A 25,881-nucleotide genomic window follows, 5' to 3' on the forward strand; every position below is an offset into this window, starting at 1 on the left:
AGAGAGAGAGAGAGAGAGAGAGAGAGAGAGAGAGATATGGGGGCTGTTCAAAGCAGTGCTACCCCTCCATCTCTAGTAGCTCATGAAGATGCTGACTGCGAGTTCATGTCCCCTGGGGTCCCTCTGGTTCCTCCTGTGCTCTTGTGGGTGGAGTGAAGAGTTTCTCAATGTTTCACAGAGGATTTTCTCCATATCTCTCAATAGAGCAGCAGAAAGGAAGGAAGCGCAGCCACCCCTCTCGATGTCTTTAGTTACAGCCAGCTCATCCCACCTCCTGATGTCTGAGCATCTTTACATCTTAGCGTATTTTCCTTCTTCCTATAAGATTCATCTTCTTTTTCCTTGGAAGATGTTTCTGCCTGGCCACCCGAGTTGATGACAGTGAGTGAGTGTTCTCTCTGTAGTGCTCAGGTCGTAGAGTCCATGCCCCTCCTTTTTACTAGAGATTCTTGTGCTTTCATTTCATTGTCCATGAGGTAGATCAGATGGACTCAGTAACCTCTAAGGCACTGCCAGGATCTAAGAAGTATGACTGCACAAATCTAATTTCAGTTAAATGAAGTACTCTGCTTCCTGAGCATTTTTACTGTTTGTTCTTTAGAAGTACCGACACTTTGTTTTTAATTTTGCTTTCCAGTGTCCAATAGAGTGGTTCCACTATGGGTGTGTTGGCTTGACAGAGGCCCCGAAGGGGAAGTGGTACTGCCCACAGTGCACGGCCGCCATGAAGAGAAGAGGCAGCCGGCACAAATAGAGGCGCTTCCCTGGAGCGAGGAAGAGCTTCGGCTTGGCATTTTATACGGGACTCTAGAAAGAAATACACGGGAAAGAAGAAGCAACTCATTTCCAGGCAACCACTTACAGGATTTACATAGACAATCCTATAAGATCTTGAACTTGAATTTTATGAGTTGTATTTTAATAATGTAAGTAAATTATTTATGCACTCCTGGTGTGCTATGAATATTATTCCAGTTAGCCTTGGATTATTTCTGTGGCCAACATATGCAGACATTTGTACTCCTCAACCATTTTCTCAAAGTAATGGGCATTCTATAATTTAAACTTCAAAGAATTCCAACGATGAAGATTTTAAGAAAGTATTTTGTATTCAACAGGTATATTCTGCTGCATGTACTGTACTCCAGAGCTGTTATGTTACACTGTATATAAATGGTTGAAAAAAAAAAAAACAAAAAACAAAAAAAAAGTCAGTCCTTCTAAAAAGGATTTAAGATAATGGTTTTTAAGATGCCTGTATAATAAGCTTTGTTTCTTTGTGAAACTCATTCAGCAGGCTGAAGGGATTGGTTCCTGTGATAAAGTGGGCTGGTGTCCTCTAGAGTACCTGGGTACATAAACAGAAAGTCCTGTGGGTGAAACCTGATTCGTGCCATTAGTCTATATGTTCTGCATCCAGATAGAGTGAGTGCAGCTCAAGAGGGTGGGGGCGGGGGCCTACAGGGGAAAGGGCGTTAAAGTGATACATTTTTATACCAAATGTGTTTATTTTTTTGTGCGAGTAATCCTTAAATTGGAATTGTATTAGGTGTTAAAATAAAGTTTTTTAAAAAAATAACTTGTATTTATACTTTACACAATTAATTATGAAAATTTCTTAATTGCAATTTATTTCTAATTTTCATAATCTAAAAAAGATTAGCGGTTAGCATGCAGAAGCTATGTAATCTATGATTTCTATAATAATGGTTGGAAATTGTGTTAATGGAATAAGGGAAGGACATTTTTAATGTAAATTCGAAGTGTCAAATGTATTTTTCTAAGATATTTCTCTGGCTTTGCTTTGAATCTAAGGATGAAAAAGAAACCTAATTACAGCAGATAAAGTGAAAATAATGACTATAGATGTTTGGATTGGAAGCAGTGTGACCAATATAACTAAAGAGACCTTAAAATTTCAGCTCTGTGTTTAATTCTGTGACACGGTGATGTGGGAGTTAATTCAAGTCTTAGTCACCCTGGGCTCTGTGAAACCAAAGTAATGCTGGTTGTAGGCGGTCCTCAGAGTGCTCCCGAGGTCCTTGTTCATAGGTGCTATTGAGATGATGGGCTGTACATAGTGGAGGGTTCGCATAAGTCCACTACGATGGGTGGAAAAATTGCTGAACTGTCACAGACAGTTATTATATCAATCTTCCTTTTTATTGAAATGTATGAAGTCCATAAGCTTTGTGTTTTAATGAAGCCCATTGTGAATCTTTTAGAACTTAATCAAAAGGCAGTGTTAAGTCTGTGTAGTGCTACCTAAAGGGTAGAGCTTTGGTAGATTTCAGGAGCTTCGTCAAGCTCCAAGATCCTGTGACGCTGAGCTGCCACAGGCTAACTTTGTAACTGTTGTTGGCCTCCAAGACAGGTTTATATGGTCCTTAGTATTTTGTATCATCAAGGGTGTGGTTTCACGATCGTGTTTTCATGGGGATTTCATGAGCCTTTAAGACATGTATAGAGTTGTGTTCTGTTAGCTCAGTCCTGTGCTATCATGAGATGCTCGGATGAAAGATACTTGCATCCTGTAGGCACCCAGTGTGACTCTTCCAAACCCAGGCTCTCGCTGACAACTGGCTAGAGGAAATCTCTGGATCTTAAGAGAAAGTCCCTTGACAAGACAGGGGCATGCCTGCGCTCATTGGCTCCAGCTCCTCTCACTTCTGCCTCCTGAGTCACCGAGAAAACATGCCAGCAAGCTTCGAGGCCACGCATTGATTCTCTTACCAACTATACATAAGGAAATACACCAAAATTTGACACTAGTATTTAGAAATGAGTAGAACCTGTCACTAAATTATATAGCTGTGTATATGTGTATGTCCTTACATACATATATGGCCAAACATGGAACTACCTCATTGAAGCAACACGGCCAGTGATTAATGTTCTTTGTAACACTTACACCAAGGACATTCAGAATCTCTGTTGTACAAAACTTGTGTAACAGTGGGTGGCACAAAAGGCCCAAGTGTGAGTTCACAGTTTATAGGTGGTGAAAAAAAAAATGAGGCCTTACTGCTGTAGTGTATATTTACATGTTCATGGTGACACATTTGAAGCAATAAATGGCTTAATTAAATGCCTACATGAAGCTGAGTGTTTGATAACCTTACAATCATTCTCTTTAAAGGGTAGCCAGAGTTTTGGCTCATTTCTTCCTTAAAAGCACCCTCAATGTTTTTTAGGTTTCTAACGATGTTAGGTTTGTATAATGTGTAAGTCCCTTGGACTTTAGAAATAGTTTTGTTCATTCAGTTAATTAACTTTAACCTTATATAAATTGTTGCTTGTTAAAATTGGATCGTAAGAGACAAGCTACCTAGATATGTGGATACTGCCACTTCCTTGTTGATATTAAAAGCAGTCTTTCAGCAAACAGGCTTTAAGAAAAAACCTGAGAGCTATCTGTATAACTTTTCAACTGTCAAGCACTCAGGTGCCTAGAATGATGTACATTAAGGAATGTGTGTTGTTGAAATGATGGAAGCCAGCTTGCTGACAAATAATTGTAATATCTTGGCAAAGGCTATGATGAATATAAAAAGCACTGCGGGAACATTGGGAGGCAGGGGAATTGATTATTGCAGCAAAAAGGGAGCCTGAAGGATGAATCATTTGAACTGTATCCTAAAGACAGAGCATATGTGTTCTCGGGCACCAGTAATCTGCATTCCGTAGACCTGAAGTAGAGAGGTACAATGTCCAACAGAATCCAGAGGCTGAGCAAGAGTAGATTAAAGCAGATCATTTTACTTAACCTAGGGATAGTTTGTAGTAGAAGGGGGGATATTTACCGATTGTTGCTTAACCATAATAATGATTAAAAATCATTAAAAAGCACGGATGTCTCCAAAGTAGCCTGTAGCTTGGAAATGGATAGCTGTTAAATTTAAGCTAGTTATTTACCCTATTTTTTAAAGGGGCGGGGTGGAGGGGGGACATGGCACAGTGCGCACGTAGGGTTCAGAGAACAACTTTGCAGAGTTGGTTCTTGTAGCAGGCCGTTTAGGACCGCCGGCCCCCAAATCATGACATGGAGGCTTATTAATTATGAATATACTCAGCCTTCTCTTATGCTTGTCCCACTAGCTCCTATAACTCAATTTAACCTGTTTCTCTTCATCTACAATTTGCCTCGGGGCTTTTTACCTTGCATTCTGTATGTTCTTCATCTATGCTTCTCCCTGGCTGGCCCTGGGCATCTCCTGCTCTCTTTCCTTATTTTCTCTTCTTTCCTGGTGAGCTTAGATTCCTCCTCCTACTTATTCTCTCTGCCTGCCAGCCCTGCCTATCCCTCTATTGCCTATTGGCCGTTCAGCTTTTTATTAGACCAATCAGGTACCATAGGTAGGCAAAGCAACACATCATTAAACAAACGCAGCATAAACAAATGTAACAGATGCTTGCCTAGTTAATGTCATACCCCACAACACATTCTCTCCTTCCACTTTATGTGGGTTCTGGAGATTTGAACTCAGGCCCCCAGGCTTGCAGGCAAGTGTCTCTACCTGCTGATCCATCTGGCCTGCTCTACCCTCAGTTAAAACTGAGTTATGTTTGAACAGCAATAAGAATTTCAAGTCAAGATTTACAGGTTTCCTTATTTACAAAAGAGTCTAAGTTGTAGAATCGGGTTTTAGTTTTTACCTAATAAAATGTTTGAGATTTGATTCTGTCAGAGAAATATTGATTTAAAAATGAATTAGTTGACTTTAGGGTGTTGTTTTTAGTTCAGGTTTGATAAGGAAGAACTATACTCCTTTCTGCTTGTTTGTTTTAAAGTTGTAAGCCACATATGTTTTCTGAGTTATTTGTAACTATTTAGTTACAAGCTTCAGCATGATTAGAATTGTTATTTGAAAGAATTTTAATAATTTTCTCACTGTCATCGGCAGAGCCATAAAATTCCGTTTGGGGGCTCATCCAGTGTTCCTTCCTACTTTCTTCACCCCTAACAAGGAAATTAGAGAAGAACATTGTAATTCATTTTGATTTTTTCTGTGGGACGTAGAGGTGGAGTGGGGAGCAAGGATGAGGGTCACATGAGCTGTTGACCGGTTCGCACCGCCATTCCCCATGTCTACTCACCATTGTTAGGAAGTGATAAGCACTCTGCTTAGAAAGTTGTGTAGCTGCTGGCTTTAAGCTGTACTTGTTTAAAGCACGCACAGCTCTCAGTAGAGTAGCAGAGAAAAGCAAAAACAAACAAACAAACAAACAAAAAACCCAAGTGGTCATGACTTAATATTTTGCATTGTTAGATCTGCTTGGCAGAGGCAGTCTCAACACTGGGACATTAAAATAGGAACAATTGCAGTAGGTGTCAAAGGGCAGGAAATGGCCGTACTCGGTAAATGCAGTGGACTAGTTCAGCCAAGAATGCTTCTGTGCAACCCTGAGTGTGAGTGGGAGACAGCTGCTAGTAGCTGGTAGTAGGTTTTAGTTGGTCCTTCCCGGTATGTCACATCAGAATTTACCAAAATATATGTCCCTGTCCTTGACATTTGTGTTGCTCTGGAACAAGTCAGTTATTTTCCTCTTGACACTTGTTACCAATTCCCCAATTTGCAGAATGCTTTGCTCTTACTGGTGCTTGTCATTTGCGGATGTTTTCAAGTTAAGTCCAGTGTTATGTTGAAAACCAATGAAACATATGTATTGATCTTACGGTTTGGATTCAAAATGGAAGAGATCTTTCTGTCAGAGTCACATGACCGGAGAGCCACCTTCTCTCCACGAATGCTACCTCCTAATCTTCTCAGATTTTCTAAATGCAGGGCAGCATTCGTGAGCCACAAGCCATTCCACCTCTCCACACCATGCATAAATGTCAGCTTGTGACGTTTAATGCTGTAGAAGTCTCAAAATAGCTTTATTTCCAGAAAATGGAAATAGATGCCTGAATTACACTAAAGAAAAGGGAAGCTGGGAAGGGAGGAAGAGAAGGAAAGTAAAAGTGGGAAGGATGGAAGAAATAGCAAAGTCATAGCTGTTCTGCTACATTTTAAATTTTGTCTCTAAAGAATCCATATTTCAGATCTATAGAAAAGACAAATGAGATTTCTGTTGAGAATGTAATTTGATATTTTTATAGCAAAAGCTAAACATACTAATATTTTCTATGTTATTGAATGGTTAAGAACAAATTCTGGCTTCTTATGAGTGTGTAAATGCCTGTCCTAAAGAAATTTAAAAAAAAAATTATTCATTGGCTGGAGTGGTTAACCAAAGATATAAGAGCTAGCTAGAAATACGCTTAAGTGATTAGCCAAGCAGTGATTTAAATAATGTAGTTTCTGAGTGATTAGTTCATGGTCTGGCAGCCGGGAACAAACAAGCAGCCTCCTACTACAATTGGCTAAGTGATTTCCATGCTGAGTACCCATTGAGTCTTACCCTCTCTTATCTGTTTATCTGACCATCCAGTTCCATCGATAGACATTAGTGTGTATAATATCTACATGGTATTTATTGGGGGGGGTGTTTGTTTGCTTTGGTATTTTGAGGCAGGGCCTCTGCAGTTCAGACTGGTACTCACTCTGTAGCACCAGCTGGCCTAGGATTTGTGTGATCTTCCTGAGTCAGCCTCCTGAGTGCTTGGATTCTAGGCATGTACCACCATACCCAGCTTATATATAGCTTAAAGGATGCAAATGTGAAAGGCATTTAAGATGCTTAAAAGAAGCTCTCTATCTATAATTAACATTGGGGAGGAAAGGATCTGTGTAATTATACCCAGGAAGTTGCTAAAATCACAGAGAAGCTGGCCATGCCTCCGCTGAGATACTCACTATCCTAATAGAAGCAACAGACAAATCTTAGGCAGCCACAGATGGGAACTGGGAAACTGTCCCTCCAGTTAAATTTGAAATTTCCCAGCCTCAGAACTTTTTGGCATTTTTTTTTCTGCCAATGATTGATTTGGGGTTGTCTTCATTACAGGACAGAATTAATAACGACTGTGAGCTTCTGCACTAAAAGCCAGTGGCATCAGGGCCAAAAGTATTCCAATGCTGGTTGTATTCTAGAAGAAACTGCCTTCCTGAAACAAATATTGCCAAGACGCGAAATCCTTAGAAAAGCAAGAGGAATAATGATACAAAGTGTTTTAAGCAGTAATGTGTAGGTTTCCCCAGTGCAAATCTTGAAAGCAATCCCTTGCAGGTAGACACTCTGATACAACAGAAGGATAGAGAGAGGTAAAATAGCTTTTGGCATGAAGCAACTTACACACTGTACTGTTGTGTTAGCACAGGATGACATAAAATACAGCACACAGTGATGCAAAGAAATTTGTTGCCAATGCGAGTTGATTCAAAATGCGCATCAAGAGACAGGTGTGGGAAGTGAATGACCCATCGAAACTTCTGAACTAAGCGGCTGACTCATTTGTAAAAGGTGGCACCAAGTGTTCACAGAAGGAATCCCTGGGGTGATGTGTGGTTTGCAAACCCCGCTCTAGAGGGAGATCTAAAGTCAGCAGCCTTTGCTTCAGAGGCTTCGGTCTATCAGGACAGATTGTTCATATTGAAATGTGCAGATTGCAAGGTATGCCTACAGAAACAAACCAAAGTGTAAACAGTGGGACCGTGAAGAAGTGGAGCTGCCTTGACTTTCACGTATAAAGTGGGAGCACACTGGGCAGGCGGGCAGTGTTGCAGTGTGGGCCTTCTTTATTTTTTCACGCGTTCCTCAGATCTTTGTCCTATTAGAAGTTCTCCTCGTTGCAATCCATGTCCTGATGAGAAGTGGCTCCTCATGGTGATTGGGAGAGAAGCAAGCGGAATAGAAAGTAAGCATGGTCAAATGTTGACAGCTTCAAGCATCAGAGAGCAAACAACCAAGAACGCATTGTTTTTGTGGTCCATGCCTTAGGATTTCTTTGACTAATGCCACGGCACTTCCAGAACCACATGTGAGCCCAGTTGTGGACACATGAGCAAGGGACAGAAGCTGTTCCGTTTAGTAAGAGGATGCAGGATGCTAAATCTGAAATGCAGAGCTTTGCTTAGCACACCTAATGAGGTGCATTTGTGTACGGTTATTGGAGTGTGGCATCTGCCTCTTAAGGAACGAAGGAGTTGGCAGAGCATACGTCACAGAAAAGTTTCTATTCAATTCTGTATATATATATATTTGCACCACAGAGAAGAATCCATGACCTTGACCTCATTATTTTTATTCCACATGAAATAGAAAAGAGGCTTGGTTTTGGGTGTTTACAGTTAAAGTTGATAACAATGGCTCCGTTGTCACCTTCATCATATCCTCCATTAAGAAACTTCTTGGATGCCTAAGGTGTGCCTATGAAGACCAAGTAAGTTTAAGTTTGGAAATTACTGAAGCCATCTTCCATCTGTAGCTAATACTTCCCCAGCTCTATTTTCAGTAGCTCCCCATTAGAATGTTAGGTCCATGTTTTGCCTTTGACAGCAGTGGAAATTATTGAGACTCTTCGGGGCCAGTTGAGAAAAAGCCCGTTCTGAAGCTTTTCTTACCACTTCCTGAAAGATAGGAATTCCCTCTTTTGTTTCTCCAGGACACGTGACGCGCGGTTTTTCTTCACTTCAGCCGTGTGTGGCAGCTCCCTTCCTTCCTCCTAGGCTTAGTGATAAGCACATTCCCCACAGGGCGGGTCCATTTCAGTGGCCCTGATAATACAATGACATTCGCTAACCTGAAACTGTCTTCCTAAGAGATAGCCAATCCTTTCTTGTTCCTCTTGTGTTAGCCTGGTGGGTATCTAAGAAGTCATCAGATGTCTTAGTGGAACCAGAAATGAGAAAAAGTTGTATGAGCGAGATGTGAGCTTTAATGCATTAGGCCACTGAGATTTTAAAAATGTTTAGTCATCCTTCTTGGAACAGTCTGTTGCCTTACCCTAGTCATTTATAGACCCTGTCACATGTCTTCTCTCTTCCATAGAGTCTAGGATGCCTTTTGAACAGATTTAATGTATGACTCATGATTTAAAACTACTAACTTATGCTTAGAGTTTGCTGGAAAGATTCCAGAATGAGCATTTCCTGAGAGATTATAGGAGCTGAGAAGGTCGTCTGACTTTAAAGTGACATATCATTACTGACAGCAATCCCAAAAAGTTCACTTGCAACATCAACATGAGTACTTGCAGCCAGGTTTTACACTATCATGAGCAAGGACCTTGTAGAGAAATGCTGTGCCTTGGAAGAAGCCACCAGGACCCAGAAGACTGCACCAGAGAGGATGTTCACATTGAAATATGTCACAAGAAGCAAAACTTTGGATCATCAAGCAACATTTGAAGATATTTGTTGATCATGATGCCTCTAGTTTATGATGAAATTGATATTCGGATTTATGTGATATTCCTAAAGTCCTAAAGTTCTTGATCCAATACTGGAAGCTTCTTACAGTATTTTTATCTCCAGTTTTAAAAATTAATACCATAAATGCATTTTTTCATTATCCCAGCACTTGGAAAGCAGAAATGGGAGGATTACAGGTTTGAGGCCAGCCTGGGTTACATAGCAACTCCTGGTCTGCACAGGCTACACAGTGAGACCCTGTCCCCCCCCCCCCAAAAAAAAAAAAGAAAACAAAAAACCAAGTATCGAGGGTACCTCAGTCGTTGAGGACTTATCTAGCATGTACGAGGTTCTGGGTTTGATCCCCAACCCCATAAAACAAGTAAAAAGCCTTCACTGATTATTTGAGTGTCAAGGACCTCTAGTCCATACCCAAACCCAGAAGTAGCTAGATATGCAATGAAAGATCTTGTTTTATGTGTTGGGAAGATCACTGAAGGATTTTGTTTTGTGGTAGACCGTTCCGTTCTGTACAACTTTGGAATTAGAATGTTTGCCATTCTGTTCTCTCAGTGCTGCTAAATGCCTACCTTTTAAGACTAATTTTTAGTAGAAAAGGTAATTGACAAATTTGATGCACAAATGCATCCAATTTGAAACAATGCCAGAAACCCCAGTTCCCAATGGTACTGTAGATGTGCTCTTCTGCTTCCATTGTTGAGCCAATATGTGTCTTTATGTTTCCTGTTCAGACTCCTACAGACTCCAGCATAATTCTGCTTAGTCTTCCATTCAAATATATATACTATATAAAGAAGTCAAAGAATTCAAAGGTAACAGAAAGAAAAAAACCCAAACTCAACTGAAAAAATTGGCTGCATTTAGACATTTGTCAAAAATGTATCAAATCACTTGCTAATATATGGGAGAATAATCAGCTTTTCTAATAACAGGGAAATAGAAATCAAAACCATAGCAACATGTTTCTTCACCTCCATGAAAATGGCTATTACAGAAGGCAAGTTACAAGTACGAATAAGGAGCTGGAGTGTTGGTGAGAATGTTAATTACTATATCTAGGGGCAAAGGATTGCAGGTTCATCAAAAATTTAAAAATAGAGCTACTAAATAGTCACTCGATGCCATTGCTGTGCAGAGAAGCAAAAGATACAAGACCATATTTAAAAGGCACCCACACTCTTGTCTGCTCCACTATTTACAGCAGCCAAGGACGGGAGCAGCTCCTGTGTTCTTCAGCTGGTGAGTGCAGACAGTGAGGTATAGATACACCATTCAGATACAAAGACAGAATGAGGCCCTGTTGTTTCTGACGACATGGACAGAACTTGAGATTGCTGAGCGGAAAAGAGCAGGTGTGAAAAGTAATGATTGCGTCATCCCACTTGGGTGGAATGTAAAGGCAGAGTAGAATGTGAGCACTAAGTTATAGTTAGAAGCAGGAATTTCTAACGTGCTCTTGTGCAATAAAATGACTACAGATAATGAGCATGTAAACAAAAGCTACAAAGGGGAATTCTTAAGGTTTTACCCTAAAGAAATGATAAACAACGAGTCATTAGATATATGCCATTATAAATGGCATGCTATATGCAAGTATAAAAACCTTACACGGCACTGCATTAACATGTATGATGCTTCCATATTTATCGAGCCTTAAAAAATTTCAGTTTAGATATGTCTAATCTCAGGCATAAAGCCCACAAGTTCATCCTCTCCAGCCAACATCTGTTCCCACCTTCGTCCCAAAGGATGATGGGAAGAGAACAATTCACTAGTGCCAGAGTTTGTGTCTGGTTCTTGTCTGTTCCCTGTGGCTGGCTCCTTCATTAAATGATCTGCTCACTGATTTGACACCCCACCACATCCTAGGCTCTGTGAGGACTGAGCCTGGAGAGCCAACACCCAGCAGCTGTGCACCTGCCAGCTGTTCCGAATGCTCAGGTGCTTTCTTACCTGGTCATTGATAGTTCCAAAGAGGTCGTCTCACAGATGATAGACTGGACTTCACTATTCCAAGCTCCCCTTTCAGAACAGCTGGTAAATGGTGAACATGATGATTTCTGTCCACAGTGGGTCTCCTCTAATGCCTGCGGTGGTCCTGGGGTTCCATTCCATTTGATCCTATGTTTTCTTTGCCAGATTCTTGTTCTGACTAACTAACCTTTTCCTTTTTCCAGTATCACTTTATTGGCTGTCTTCTTCTCCGCTGGACTCTGTAGTCAAGATACAGAATTGAATTCTTCAATTTACCGGAACTGAAGATTCCTTTTGGCCAAACTAAATTGACAACATTGTCTAAAAGTTTTTTCTTCTGTTGGCTTTCCCTTCTCCCAATTCATTCAAAGACTATTCTACTTAATATCCATTTTACTATTTGGTATTCTGAGTCAGGAACTTAAGGATCTTTTAAAAAATCCTTCCATAAACCTTGAATTTTTTTTCAGAATTTGAACCTTAATATTAATAAATAGCTATGTGGCTTATATCACCCAGTAAATAGCTTTTTACCACATTTTGGGCCTTGCTAGCATAGAAACCATTCCGATTTGGGAGTCTAGTGATTTCTACTAGTCTTAAAATCATATTACATCCACCAAAAACCTATGGCATGCAACAGAAATGCTCCTCTCGATGCCTAAATGTGAAAAACAGGTTCATTCTCTCTCATACCCTCATTTGCCATGGTATCAAAAGCTTTAAATTTATATATCAAATATTATTAAAACATTTTATAAAAAGACTTGAAATTATGCATGGCCAATTAATTTACGTAATTAATTCGTTTTGAGGTACTAACTTTTTTTTGACACAGTTTCATTTATCTCAAGCTGGCTCATAAAAGAAGTCTCTTGTTAGCAAGAGGAGTCCATTTTTCTGAACCTGTTGGAGCCGTGAGCCTCTAGGGGGCGCTCCTCCTCACAAAATATTAGTGACAAACGGCTGAGTCCTATGGGCTTACTGTAGGAGTGTGGCCTCACCGGAGACCGCCTGCCTAGAAAAAGTTCGGTTAGACCTAAAGTGTAGAAACTATCTAGATTTAAAGTCTTTGAAGAATGTCCTCTGTGAACTTAAACCAGTCCTTCCCGGGGCTGGCAAAGCAAGGACCTGGAAGTTCTCCTTGATGGTGCCCTGCCGAGCCCAGAGTGATGGGAGCTGCCAACCGGCCCTGGTGTCAATGCCCATGAGAGAGTCGGTACGGACTTAAATTAAGCCTGCTCCGTACCCCTTTCCCCTGGGCAGAAGTTAGAACACTCAGTACCTGTTACAGTCAGCTCCTTTGAAAAGCCAGACCTCACGCTTTTTGCCTTGGAAAGACCTCAAAAAGGAGGAGTAATATCTGCGGTAGCACTCGGTGCTGGAGTGGAGAGGGGACTTTCAGTTACTCGAATGTTTCCTGATCTGTGGTCCAGACTGTCCTAACGACTCTCCGGTCCTCTTAAACGTGACCACAATTCCCCCGGAGTGATGACCTTCCCCTGCTAACTCGGCCTTGAGCAGCTCTCGACTGGGAGGCTTTTGTTATGACAGTGCTGCCTTAGGCAAATGCAGAGGCACAGATGATCGATCGGGCATCAAGGATGTTTCTAATTCCGTGGGTTTGGTGAGGCAGCCACGTTTCAGAGGCGACCCTGACTGCTGTTCCCCCAAGCACGGCAGCCTACCGTTTGCTGCTGCAGAGCTGACAGCGCGGCTCGGACTGCCCCCAAGGCCAGAGGAGTCCTGGGCTTAGCTCCGCCCCGCTCGGCCTGGGTGGCAGCGATGGCCCAGGTCCCCCGGCTCTCGGCCCTTGTGGGCAGCTGGCGCGCGCGTGTCTCCGCGTGTCTGCGCGTGTGTGTCCATGCGTGTGAGTGAAATGAGGTGGAGTCCTACGCCTGGGTGTTTCCTTCCAAGTGATTTCGATCAGCAATCATGGGAAAAAAAAAAATTTCTGGCTAAAAGGATGAAAACTGAGTAAGTACACAGAACTTTGAACTTGAAACAGAATGCGACCAAACGCAAGCAAAACCCTGACAGTAACCCCTCCACACCCAAACTGCGATTCCCTTCTTGTGTTAAAGGCCGCGGATGCTGACAGCGAAGTGGCAATTGAAAACTGAACGAAGGGAAGCAGTTCAGAAACCGCTGAGAGCAGGGCGGCTTTCAAACCGGAGGGAAAATGAGAAACAGCTAGGGCAACCTGGCCTGCGCCCAGCTGTGCAACAGGCACTTCGCGTTCCCTCTGCTGCCTCTTCGGGGCTCTTTTCAGACTCCGGTCCGCTTTACTGTGCTTTCTCTTTGCCCCAAAACTGAGACAAGCTGAACTCCTAAGTTTATGTCTGTTGTGGAAATAAGATATTACCGGAAGAAACTCTTGCCAGCCCGGGATGCATTCGGATGATTTCTTACGACTCTCATTATTTTGACATCTTAAAAAAAAAAAAGAATAAGCAAGTCAGTCACTTTTTTACTGTCCTTCACGAAAAGGGCTCTAAACACCTCGGACCGCTGGGACCTGTGTGAGTCTTTGGCATGAATCTTCGGAATGTTCTCAAGGGGAGTTGGGGCGAACTTGATTGGAGTTGTGCAAAAAGAAGACAGAAGTGTACTTTTTTCATGCTGACAGCGTGGCCAGGGGCCAAGTGAAGGTGGACTGGTCATGGTCTGTCGACCGGGGTTCCTTTGTCGCCGGCGATTTTGCCCCCGACCTTTCCTAGTGGGTTTGGTGGTGGCAATCTGTCTCTTTTACCAGAGCCTGACACTCCGAGGGGCTAAGAAGCTTGCAGCCGAGATTCCTGGGTCTGGTCCCCACATACCCTCACAAACCCAGGCTAGCAGATGCGAGCAAGGCTATCCACGGGACAAACGGTGCTTCCATCTCTCGGCGAATGCCCAGGAAATCAGGAAGGTAAGTCTGAGTTTAGCCTGAGCAGTCGGCCTCTCTCTCTCCTTTCTGCAAAACTAAAATTAACTTTCATGAGGTCCGAAAGGGAGCCAGAGTATAAACAGCCCAAAGTGACCTGCTGACTGTTACATAAAAACTGAGAAACTTCCGAAACCTACTTAAAGAGTTCTGCCCTTTATCTTTTAGACACGATCTTCATTTCAGTGAAATGAAATGCTTTCTAACAGAGATCTAAGAAATCTGAGGATTTATCCATAAGAAACAAAAGTCACCCTCGGGTGTCTTCCCTTAGAGCAGACAGCAAGAGGACTAAGAATCTTCCATCAGATTCCATCTGATGATCTGCCAAGTTAGTTCTGAATTTGGTGAATATGTTTCTAAACCAATGTACTCATTTCTAAAGAATAGTACTATAGTTTTCATAAGAATAATTGTCATATAGTTTAATTGTTCATAGAATTAGGGAAACACCAGTTTAGTATAGTGTCCGTACCTAACATCTAAGCACTCAGGAGGTAGAGGCAGGAAGCAGGCACTAACCAGGTTGCTCTACATAAAGAGTTCTGGGCAGTGTTTAATGGTGAGACTTCTCTTTTCCAAGTGTGAATTTATGCTTGGTGTGGTGGTTCATGCTTATAATTCCAGCATAAGAAAGACAGAGGCCGGGGACCAGGGGTTCAAGGCCAGCCTAGGCTAGATACATTGTTTGCCTAAGCTATATAAGACACTGTCTAGAAAACAAAGTTGGAAAAAAAAGAGATCATTCTGTATTCACGATGGGCAGGTTAGTCTCACCATTTTTATTTATAAAGTATAGGAAACAATACAAATCCAGAAAACACCTAGAACTTCTGTTTTAATATTGCACTCTGTTCATGCCTAGCTGCAAATACAGACTTTTCGCTGCCAAGTATAATAAGAAAAAAGAAAAAGGGTGAAAAACTGGTTATTTAAAAAGTTGTGACGGAAAAACCATTCAATTCAGTGACACTCAAATAGTATACAGCAAGATATCTTTGGGATCCGTAAGAGGTACCATTTCTCTAAGTAGACTTAGCCAGAGTTTCTGAGCCTGGTTGCAGCAGAATTTCATCTTGGGTGACAACATAGTTATTGTCCGTACTGCCACCTCCAGGACCACAACAGTGTTGTTTTATAATCTCTTTTGTTTGTTTCATTTCAGACTCATAACCCAGGGTAGATAGCTAGGTAGGTAGATAGTAGGTAAGGTTACTCAACTTGAAAAGGAGTCACCTCTCAATGAAGGATGCCCAAGTGAGCCACATGGCTAACAGAATGCCCTGCCGCCTCCCACAGAAATCCATCTGCTTGGTTCCTACCACAGTATAAGTCATAAGTCAAAGCACACTCAACACTGGCCTAACCATTCCTGAAGCCATCACTTGAGGAATGCACGCCAAATCACAGTAGATTAAGATGCTGAGCCCTTGAAGACTGTCACATGGGTGTATTCATTTGTTAGCAAAAAACGTGAATGTTGCGTTCACTTCTGACATAGCAGGGTCATCTTTAAAGGAAGACTCAAGTCAAGGTGGGACCCAACCTTCGGGTGTTCTGAAATAACTGGAGAATGTATCTTTGCTTAGTTTATGTAACTTTTCCCGTGCTTTTTTTTTTTTTATTATTTTCTTGAATGCTTGAGATTTATGACAAATGTACCTGAATTTTAAAAGCAACTTTTTGGTAGTTTGTAATTGTGATGTTCTTTAAAAATGGGCGAGGGGAACATTTAAACACTTAAATATTTTCTAGGAAATTTAGGTGGAAATGATTCATTAATTAGCTTGTAGCCCCCTTTACTTCCCTGCTGGTTATTTCCCAATTCTGGCTTTGTTTGTATCTTAAGCATATGTTCGCTGTTATTTGTAGACGGTCACAGAAAATTCCGTTTCAGCTTTAGAACTCCTGCTCCTTGGAAAACATCTGAAACTTATTGGCTGCTGGTGTAAAAAAAACATACACTCTAGAATTTTCTTCAACCAGAAGAATGCCAAGCACATGATGGTTTTGGCTCCCAACTGATTCACAGCCTTAAATATTTAAAACATAAGCAAGATTCTAAACTGAGAATCATAGTTCAGTGAATGTGGAAATGTGTTGCCAAACATTTGCTCTGTACCTTTGACTTTAATGAGTGCAACCCGCTGATAGCAAAGAAGGTAGAAAGAAGGTGGCCTGGAAGCCTTAGTCAGCACCAGAGGTGAACAAATCTTGTTTGTAGTGTATCTTCCAGAAGAAGTCAAGTAATAACCAGATGCAGTGGCTAAATATCCATTCAGAGATCTAAGGTGGAGAGAGAAATTCATTAAGAATCCTACAGAGATCCTGTCAAAAATAATGATTCATTAAAGTCACTAATGAAGTGAACAGCAAGGCACTGTAGAGGTGGGTGTTCCTGAAGACCTAGAAGTAGTTCTTAGAAATGATATCTTACAGAAGTAGATTTTTCTTTACATCTATACATTCTGACATTTGTCATTACTTTTACTGATAGGTTAAAATGTTCAACTTAGCTGAATCTCTCATTTTTACTATGGTTGAATCCACCCATCTTTAAATGCTTAAAATCACTGAATTTAACTATAAAAAATGTGTTTGGATATATAAAAGATCTCTAAACACCAGAAATTTAGTGCAGACTCTTGCATGTATATATCTATACAGATCTCTATGAACAAATAATTTATTTTGATCAGATATTCAGAACTAAAAACACACCAAGACCCCTGAAAGTGATTAACAACCTCTATGCTTCCATGTTTAACTGCTCATTCTGTGTATATCAATTGAGTCTGAATAAATAAACCTAAAATGAAAAAAAACTTCAATAAGTCTTTAAAGGAGGATGTTAAAACAAACAAACAAATAGCAACTTTGTGGGAAAACATAGAAAAGCAGAATATTTCTAATCACAGTTGTTCATCGATGAATAGGCAACAAGTATTTCCTGGTCTTTTGGCTGCAATCCCTTCTTAGAAGAGCTCTCTGTACTTTCTCTACCTGGTAAAAGGGATTCTACAGCTGGAGATATTTGAAGACCATACCATTGCCTTCCACACCTTCCCCATTGGGAACCAATTCAACACGAAAGCTGTTCCCAGTGCCAGTGAGATCACAGTATTCGATCTGCCAGTTTTCCATAAGGAAGCACTTGCCCCTCTTTTGGGCCAAATTTTAATTCCTTTTTCCACTTGTACATTCCAATGTGCCTTGTTAAGCAGATGCAATATTGTCATTTCTTCCAGATTTTTTTTCTCTCAACATTGGTTGTTTAAATCTTATTTAATAATCTGCCATGTCTTAAAACCATTCCAACTTAATATATAAACCTGGTTATATTGTCTTCACTGAGATAGGTTGCTCTGTAGATTTACCCATTTTCATGGAAGCTGAAGTCTTAACATTGCCTAACACAGAAAACATATTAAATTATCAACAGACACAATGGGTGAGATGTCCTCCGTCCATGCTCCTCTATTGGAAACATGGCTATTTGAGGACTGTGTTTAGACTTGGAAGAGCCATGTGTTTCTGATTATCTCCCGTTGAGGCTACACAATGAGGACTACTATTCCTTGGACTGGGACTGGGCTGTTTGCCTTCAAGTCGTCCGTCCTCACTCTCCCTTCAGTGTCCAGGACAGCTCTCTGCAACTTTTACTACCTCAGGAGCCAACATAGCCCAATGTCAATCAACAAATGTCCTCACTAAATGGATTCTCATCCATTGTGCTTGGATTTGTAAAAATAATCAACATACTTAACTCTTGAACATGTCTTTAAAATGACTTGTTTAGTCTAAGTTTTGTAGCATCAGGAAGCTAGACCAACTTTTAGGTGCTGACAATTGATTGGAAAACACAATCTCAGGGACACCAGAGCAGAGACAAAATAAAAGAGAAAGAAGGAAGGGTTGAAAATACAGTGTGTGCACTTTTGGGGGTCACATCCAGAGAAGCTGTCTTCAGCTACTGAATCCCAGGCAGCAGAGACCAGAGGAGACCCCGATTGCCTCTTCTGTCTTTCACTGGACTGATTGTGTCCATCCGGTGTTTCTGGATTCTCAGGGCAGCCAATAGAGGTAGCCAAAGCCTCTGATAGATGTATCATTTTGCCAGTACAAACTGTCTGAAATGACCCCTTTTTAAAAATATGTAGTGTTAGTAAGAGTTAAAGTCAGTAGCGTTAAGAATGGTGTGTGTGTGTGTGTGTGCGTGCGTGCATGTGTGTGTGTGTGTGTGTGTGTGTGTGTGTAAATGTGTGTGAGAGAGACAGGGGGCAGTACAGTGAAAACTGTCCTCAGTCGTACAGTTACAGTAATGGCATGAGAAACACCTACCAACAGACAGATGAAGCACAGAAATCTAGTGACAGCTGTAATAATGGCGGTAATAATTTCGCTTCCTAACAATCCACTGAAAATATCTCCATGGCTCTGCCTCTTGGAAAATGACTTTGCTGTCTTTAATAAAAAATGTTTGTAATTGTCTCATGGAGAACCTTCCTCTTCAATTAAAAGACAATAAACTTCATTTTCTCTTTTTCTTTCTCTCCTTGGTCCCTTTTAATCATTTACCCATTCATTTTCATTCCATGTATAAATATTTATTGACACTAGGTGAACAATGGGGTACTGGGGACACAGGAATAGAAGCCATTATGAGACAGAGTAAGTACAATGCCAGAAAACTGATAAATTCTTTGATTATTCTTTGAAAGTAATGAGCTGAGGCAGAGAAGAAACTGGAGATTAAAAAAGGTGCAGCAAATGTAAAAACCTACATATGCATATGAAAGAAACCAAGTAGTTTAATAAACTGTTATGATCTATGCATGCATATGTGTGCACATTTCAGCATGTGTGTGCACGTGTCTGCATGTGTGTAGAAAATCTAATAAGGTCTAGATGTTGCTGATGTGAATATACTAAGCTCTCTGAATTCTGAAGGTATAGGACAATCCCTACAGAACGCAAAGATTTATGAGAAAACAGGCTACGAAATGAACTGTAGCAGAAGAGGACCGAAGGGAGCCCAGTGGGAGCTGGTTAAGGAGACCCCTCTTTTGCCACATCCTCTCTTCCTTGTGAACTCGCAAGCACTTTTTCTTCAGTCTCCTTCAGGATCAGCTCCACAGTTACTCTCTTACTTACAAACAATTTCAGGCTTTTCCGTTGGGCCAATAAGCATGCTTAGCGGTGATAACATGGCACCAGGCTTCTTGGCATCAGAGCCCAGAGGAGACAATCTCCCCAATGTTCTGCCTCTTCGTCTAGTTCTCGTCACAGGTACTGTAACTGCTTCTTTTTTTGTCGGCTCGCTGGTCACCTCCACCCATTCCTCGCCTTTGAAATTGGTCCTCTCTACTGAAAACTCTTTCCTGGTTACCCCTGACAAGCAATAATGATCCACAGTCAACCTTCATTCTTCTTCTAGAAGTTTCTCTCATCACTAAACAAACATCTTAATATCCTGCTATTTAACAGAGTAGCTCAGTGGGTGTCCTCTATGACCTCTAAATGACTCGGGGGCTCCTTCCAAGGTTTGCTTCTGTCCCTTCCACTTCTGATTATGAAAGCAGACATCTCCAATTTTCTTCTTTGGGCTTCTGTCTTGTTTTATTCTTTCCCTTGGTGAAAATGTGTCCCTCATCTCCCATTCCCTGATATGTCTTCTAGAAAGGTAAAAATGTTATGAATACTTAAATATGCAGAAATTAACAATCCTTTGACATTCCTAGTTAATGAATAAGATCTGACATCCTCCTACGTTCTTCTGGTTATATTAATATATAGTTTGAACCATGAGAATATCTTTGTTCCTTCTTGCCACTCTCTAAACTTATTGTCTTGGCTCCTGACCAGATTTGAGGCTGGTCACTCATCATCATGACTGACTCCAAATTTGGATGTTAATGGCGTCCTATGCTTTTTTCTTTCTCTTTGATTTAAAAATAATTAATATTAACCAAGCAGTGATGGTGTATGACTTTAATCCCAGCACTTGGGAGGCAGAGGCAGGTGCATCTCTGTGAGTCTGAAGCCAGCCTGGCCTACAACAGTTAGTTTGTAGCTAGGACAGGCTTCAAAACCATGGAGGAACCTTGTCTCAATAAACAAACAAATGAACAAAAAAAATATTACCTTAAAAATTCAAATTTGCTATAAAATGTATCCTTTTAAATACTTAAGCATATACAATATATATTTTGTGCCATTTATCAAAGCCCTGCTTGCCTATTGATTCCCAGGCAGTTGCCTGCCCCTTAGCATCTACCCACACTTAGATTTCCTCTGTGTAGTTTACACACCACCTTTATTTTTTTCACAGAGACCATGAGGGATATTTACCCCTTTATATTGAGTCCTTTAGTACATGTGACCTTAACAGACGCTTTTTATGCCAACTACAGGCTTGTATAAAGTGATATTTTGTAAATAGTTTGTTTTACTTTTGGGGGGCCCAGCATCCATTTCATAGATGGAGACTTATTCTTACTTATGAATGTTGGCTTGACTTGTTTCTAGCCAGTTTTTCTAACTTAAATTATCCCATTTCTCTTCATTTTGCGTATGGGTTTTTTACATTTCATATATACATGGGTGAACCACTGGCCCCTGGCATCCTCCTGTCCTCCTTTTCTTGTTCCTCCCTAATCCCTAGATTTCTCCTCCTATTTATTCTTTCTGTCTGCCAGCCCCACCCATTCCCTCTCCTGCCTAGCTACTGGCTGTTCAGTTTTCATTAGACCAATCAGGTGTTTTGGGCAGGCAAAGTAACACAACTTTACAGCGTTAAACAAATGCAACATAAAAGAATTCAATATATCTTTATATCATCAAATATTCCACAGAATAAAGGAATGTAACACATCTTAAACTAATATTCCACAGCAAAATTTTCCCTACTTCACCTCCAAGAAAATCCAGATTCAAGTTAATAGGACTCTAAAATCTTAGATTTACCTTTGCAGTCTTGATACTGAATCATAATTACAAAAACTCTAGACTATACTATAGGCGTGGTCTAGTATGCCTTTCTAGTATTGTCAGAACTCTCTGTCAAACTTCAGAACTCAGCCTATAACTTTATTTTCCAATCTTCCTTCTTTCTAAAGTCTCTCACAAGTTGTAAGTTTTCCAGAAATAAATCTTCATGATCCTCCTGAAAGCTTTCTTAAGCCCAGAAAGTTTTATCTCCTCCATCATGTTAGCTCTTATCATAAGTAGATGCTTTTAAAACATGGCAAATAAAAGTTATTTTTCATTATAATTATTCATAGATATTAGAATGTTATAATTCAAAATAAGTTAGGTATTATTAGATTCAATCCCTTTTTTTCTATAAGGGAAGAGAATGAGATTCACGAATGAGGCATCAAATGATGGACAAGACAGGACTGAACTAAGAACTGTTTTCTTTCTGTCTCCATTCTACTTCACATCCTACACTACTCATTCATTGGTGTTATGGAGTTTAATTAGATGCTTTCCTCTCCAAGACACATTGACGTCCTAACCCCTGTGCCTCAGAGTGTGACTTTATTTAAAAGTAGATTGATTAGCAAAGATGAGGGCACACTGGAGTCACGTGAGCCCCTAATGTGATGTGAGCGAAGTCCTTAGAAGAACAGTGCTGTGGAAAGATGAAGGTGTAGATGTCTCCGAAGCCTCGCCCCCAAGAGCACCACCATAATAGTGCAAGGATTCCTGGGGTTCAGGAACGCTTTGATTTCAGGATCCAAAAGTTCTGGCGTCACTTTAGTACCATTTGTTTCTTGTTTGCTTTGGGACCATTTCTTGACTGCACCCATTGTTGGCAGTGAATATCAATACTCCCCCCTCCATGCTACTGTCTTTCCTCAGTGAAATGAAATTTTAGAATCAGCCAAAACTTGTAGAGGCCAACCTGTCGCTCAAAGGTGGGTCTGCTTATCTGTAGGTAAAGCTCCAAATGCTACCTGATAAAATTTAAAGCCCCAGATGCCACAATTAACACCATGTTGTAGCTGAGGACTTGGAGAATTGAGTTGAGTAAGGGGCAGATGTAGCTAAGACCCCAATTTGTTTGGTCCATTGGTTAGTTTATTGTCTTTCTCTCCAAGGAGCACAAACTCCTTATTAATTAAGTAGTTCAAAGACTATCTAACTGTTTATCTCTACATCTCCAGCACTAAGACAGCACCCAACCTGTAGTGGGCACTGTGTGAGCAAAGGAGTGGGTGAGGAATCTGAGGGTGAGTGGGGTCCAGCACTAAGGCAATAGAAGGAAACGCTAAGAACTCTTTTTGCTCTCCAAGGAGTCCTGGATTTCCCTTTCCTGCACCAGTATCCCCTGTATGCCTCCATGCCATTTCTTCTTCCAAGCAGTTTGCTATGCAGAATTTGATCTGTAACTTATTATGGCCTTTTTCTACCTTCACCTTTTTTTTTTTTTGGCCTCATTGGGACCCTTAGTGTATGAACAATCTCATGCATCTCCCACATATACTTCTGAAGGGATACTACTGTTGTAGGAGGCTAAGTGCCTCCAGATGTTTGTCTTTTACCCAATGGACTAAAAATGAGGGGTCACACAGACTTGCCAAAATAGCGAAGATAGCTTTTTTTAGAAACAAGTGATAGTATGGATTAGAGAGAGCTAGAATGTCAAGGTTGACAGCTGGCCACAGGAGCACGGCACTCTTGGGCAACAGTTCTCAACTTTCCTACTGCTGCAACCTTTAATACAGTTCCTCATATGACGCCGACCATAAAATTATTGTTATTGTTCCTTCAAACATGTAATTTTGCTACTGTTATGAATTGTAATGCAAATGTCTGATATGCAGAGGATGTTGAGGGACCCCTGTGATATGGACATTCAGCCTCCAAGGGGTTGCAACCCACAGACTTAGAACCTCTGCTCTAGGGCCTCATAACATAGTCTGGGGTTTCTTTTTATGGGGTTTAAAGGAAGGAGGAGAAGGTTACTAAGGGTCACAATTTGGGTGTTTTTTTTTTAACTTAATTGATATATTAAGTGATATATCCTTTTTTTTTCCTGTTGCAATCATCCCTTTCTATAATGCATTTGATTTTAATCATAGGCTCACATACTTTATGCATAAGCCTATGATTATAAATAGGGATTTGCTTGAAAATTTCACTTGGAAGATACAGTTTGTCATACTATTCTCTCAGAACCATTTCAGGCTAGATTGGCCTTTCCATTGTTCATACAAGACCTATTGAGAATATATTTGAAACCTTCTAGGCTTGGCAGTCCTCAAGGGCTGAAAACCATGTACTATTGTTCAGACAGGGGTACACTGTAGTCTGGAATAGGGGGCTTTTGTTTGGAGAGGGGTATGTGCACACAGTCTGTACAGGTCAAAGGGTCAGCTGGCCACGTGCATTATTACAAGAGGGTGGGGTGTGCATAACCAAAGCCACATGAAGTCTTGGGCTAGTTAGTACACAGAGTCTTAGGTTAGTTAGTAAGCTTCCCTATCTCACTTTCCCCACCTTTCTGGTCCTCTATGTCACCTCTCTATCAACGAATTTCTACCCTGAGCAGACTTCTTATCCTAAAAATTGAACTTTAACATACGTTTCCATAGTTTAGCTGGGTTTGAATGAATGACCTTTAAATCTTGGTCCTGTCCATAGCAGGCCTTCAGCGATGTCAGCACACTGAGAGGTATGTAGCCACCACAGGGGTGAGCTGGGTTGCCTGATGAGCATGCAATGCCTGTGGATTGCTCTGAACTAACTGATTAGTGCCATTTTCAATTTTATAATGAAATATGCGTATGGTAAAAGCATTGCTCATGCTAATAGGATTTCAAACAAATTCAAACCTGAATACCTTAGACAGACTTTAATGAAGTCTTGATGAAGTTCATATTTAAACAAATTGTGCAAAATTTCCAAAATTTCATCATTTTATTTGTGGGGTTCTCTCCTGTCCTTTCAGGAGTGTGCCAGAACCGGTGGCCCAGGTCTGCTCTAATCAGTGTTGTTTCTTGTACAAATTAAAATTAAAAACTGAGAGAGAAGCCCTCTGATGTGGCAACCAGGGGCTATGCTGAGAGAAAAATAGTGCCTTCTGCTCTCATCTTTGTGTCTGTGGCCTCTGGGGGGAGAGGAATGTTTTGGTTTCACTTTTCCCATTGGCTTCCTTTGTATTCTTTTTTTTTCTAGTCAGGCAGCCTTGGTGAAAGCATAAGCTCATATTTTAATATAAGATTTTTGTTTTCTGATATATACAATGCCGTAGTTGGAATCTGGCCAGGTAATTTTTACCCTGTGTACTTTATACTTTCAGATGCTTGTTGAAAATGTAAAACATCATTTTGACTTATTGAGGTTTAAGAGACTATAATGATACATTGTTTTGTGAGTCTGTTACATATGTATAAGGGTACCTATAATGAAAAACATACCTTTCAATGAAGTCCACGAAATCTTGTGGTGTCGATGATACAAACACTAGATGAACTTACTAATTACGAGTCAGGACTAATGAATTTGGTGATGCCCAGTGGGCCTAATCTTGGCCCTGAGATATAGTAACCTTTCTATTACTCTTCCCCACCAGTTTTCTTAGCATGCAGTTCATCTGAAGAGTGTGGGAAGGGAGAAGTTCTCCAGATGTGCATGGTCCCAGTAGGGATGGGTACATCGGTCTCCAACAAAGCCCCCAATGCCCAACATGGTAAATATCACCAACAGGGAGATCACAGATCTGCTCTGAAATACACTGCATCATTTGCTGGCTATAGAGCCATAGGAAATTCTACCACTTTAGAAGTCCCCCAGTCTGCTCCTCATAAGTGAAACTCTCTAAACTTACACATGTGCCAATCAGTGTTTTTTTTTTTTCAGTGTGACCCCCACTAGAGATATCTGACAAGAGGGACCCTCAACTGAGGAATTGCTTCCATCAGACTGACTCGTGTGCACGTCGGTGGGGCTATTTTCTTGATTAATGCTTGCTGTGGGCAAGCTCAGCCCACTGTCGGCGGTGTCACCCCTGAGCAGGTTGTGCTGGGTAGGATGAGAAAGCAGGCTGAGCAAGCCACGGGAAGCAAACCAGTGTACAGAGTTCTTCTATGGTCTGTGCCTCAGTTCCTGCCTTGACTTCCCTGAATGGTTATCTGTGGCCTGTCAGCCAAATCAACTATTATGTCTCCAACTTGGTTTTGGTCATGGTGTTTATCACAGTAACAGAAACAAAATAGGACAACATGTAAGGCGTGAATCAACTCATAGGCTTGAACACAGCAATAGTGGCCAGCATCTGCAGATCCAGAGCTGTGCAGAGAAGATCGACTGACAAAATTGGGAGTTGGGGATGGGGGAGAAGGGACAGCAGAAAGAGTAGAGGAGGGGAAAGGGGGAGGGAGAAGAAACCTTGAGGGAACTGGATAGTCGTGATGGAGGAAGGACAGAATTGAGAGTAAGGAAAGAGATTGAGAGAGCCATTATGGGGCTAGCAAGAAACCTGACACTAGAGAAATTCCCAGGGATCCACAAGGATGACCACAGCTAAGACCATAAGCAGTAGAGAAGAGGGTTCCCAAACTGGCCTTGCCCTGTAGTCAGATTTATTCTCAGCCTTCCTTCCTTCCTTCCTTCCTTCCTTCCTTCCTTCCTTCCTTCCTTCCTTCCTTCCTTCCT

General features: G+C 41.1%; 2 protein-coding genes across 2 annotated transcripts in view; both read left to right on the top strand.

Annotated features, from left to right (window-relative positions):
* Ing3 (inhibitor of growth family member 3) overlaps positions 1-1,576 on the top strand; it is a 28,628-nt gene extending 27,052 nt beyond the window's left edge. The window contains exon 12 of the mRNA XM_005363769.3: positions 638-1,576. Within this exon, the coding sequence (XP_005363826.1) occupies positions 638-754 (117 nt within the window). The 3' untranslated portion in view covers positions 755-1,576. The remainder of the gene's footprint in view (positions 1-637) is intronic.
* Positions 1,577-13,023: 11,447 nt separating this feature from the next.
* The window catches only part of Cped1 (cadherin like and PC-esterase domain containing 1), a 285,451-nt gene continuing 272,593 nt past the window's right edge, over positions 13,024-25,881 (top strand). The window contains exon 1 of the mRNA XM_005363770.3: positions 13,024-14,202. Within this exon, the coding sequence (XP_005363827.1) occupies positions 13,954-14,202 (249 nt within the window). The 5' untranslated portion in view covers positions 13,024-13,953. The remainder of the gene's footprint in view (positions 14,203-25,881) is intronic.

The sequence above is a fragment of the Microtus ochrogaster genome, linkage group LG10 (genome assembly GCF_000317375.1).
Source record: "Microtus ochrogaster isolate Prairie Vole_2 linkage group LG10, MicOch1.0, whole genome shotgun sequence".
Lineage (NCBI taxonomy): Eukaryota > Metazoa > Chordata > Mammalia > Rodentia > Cricetidae > Microtus > Microtus ochrogaster.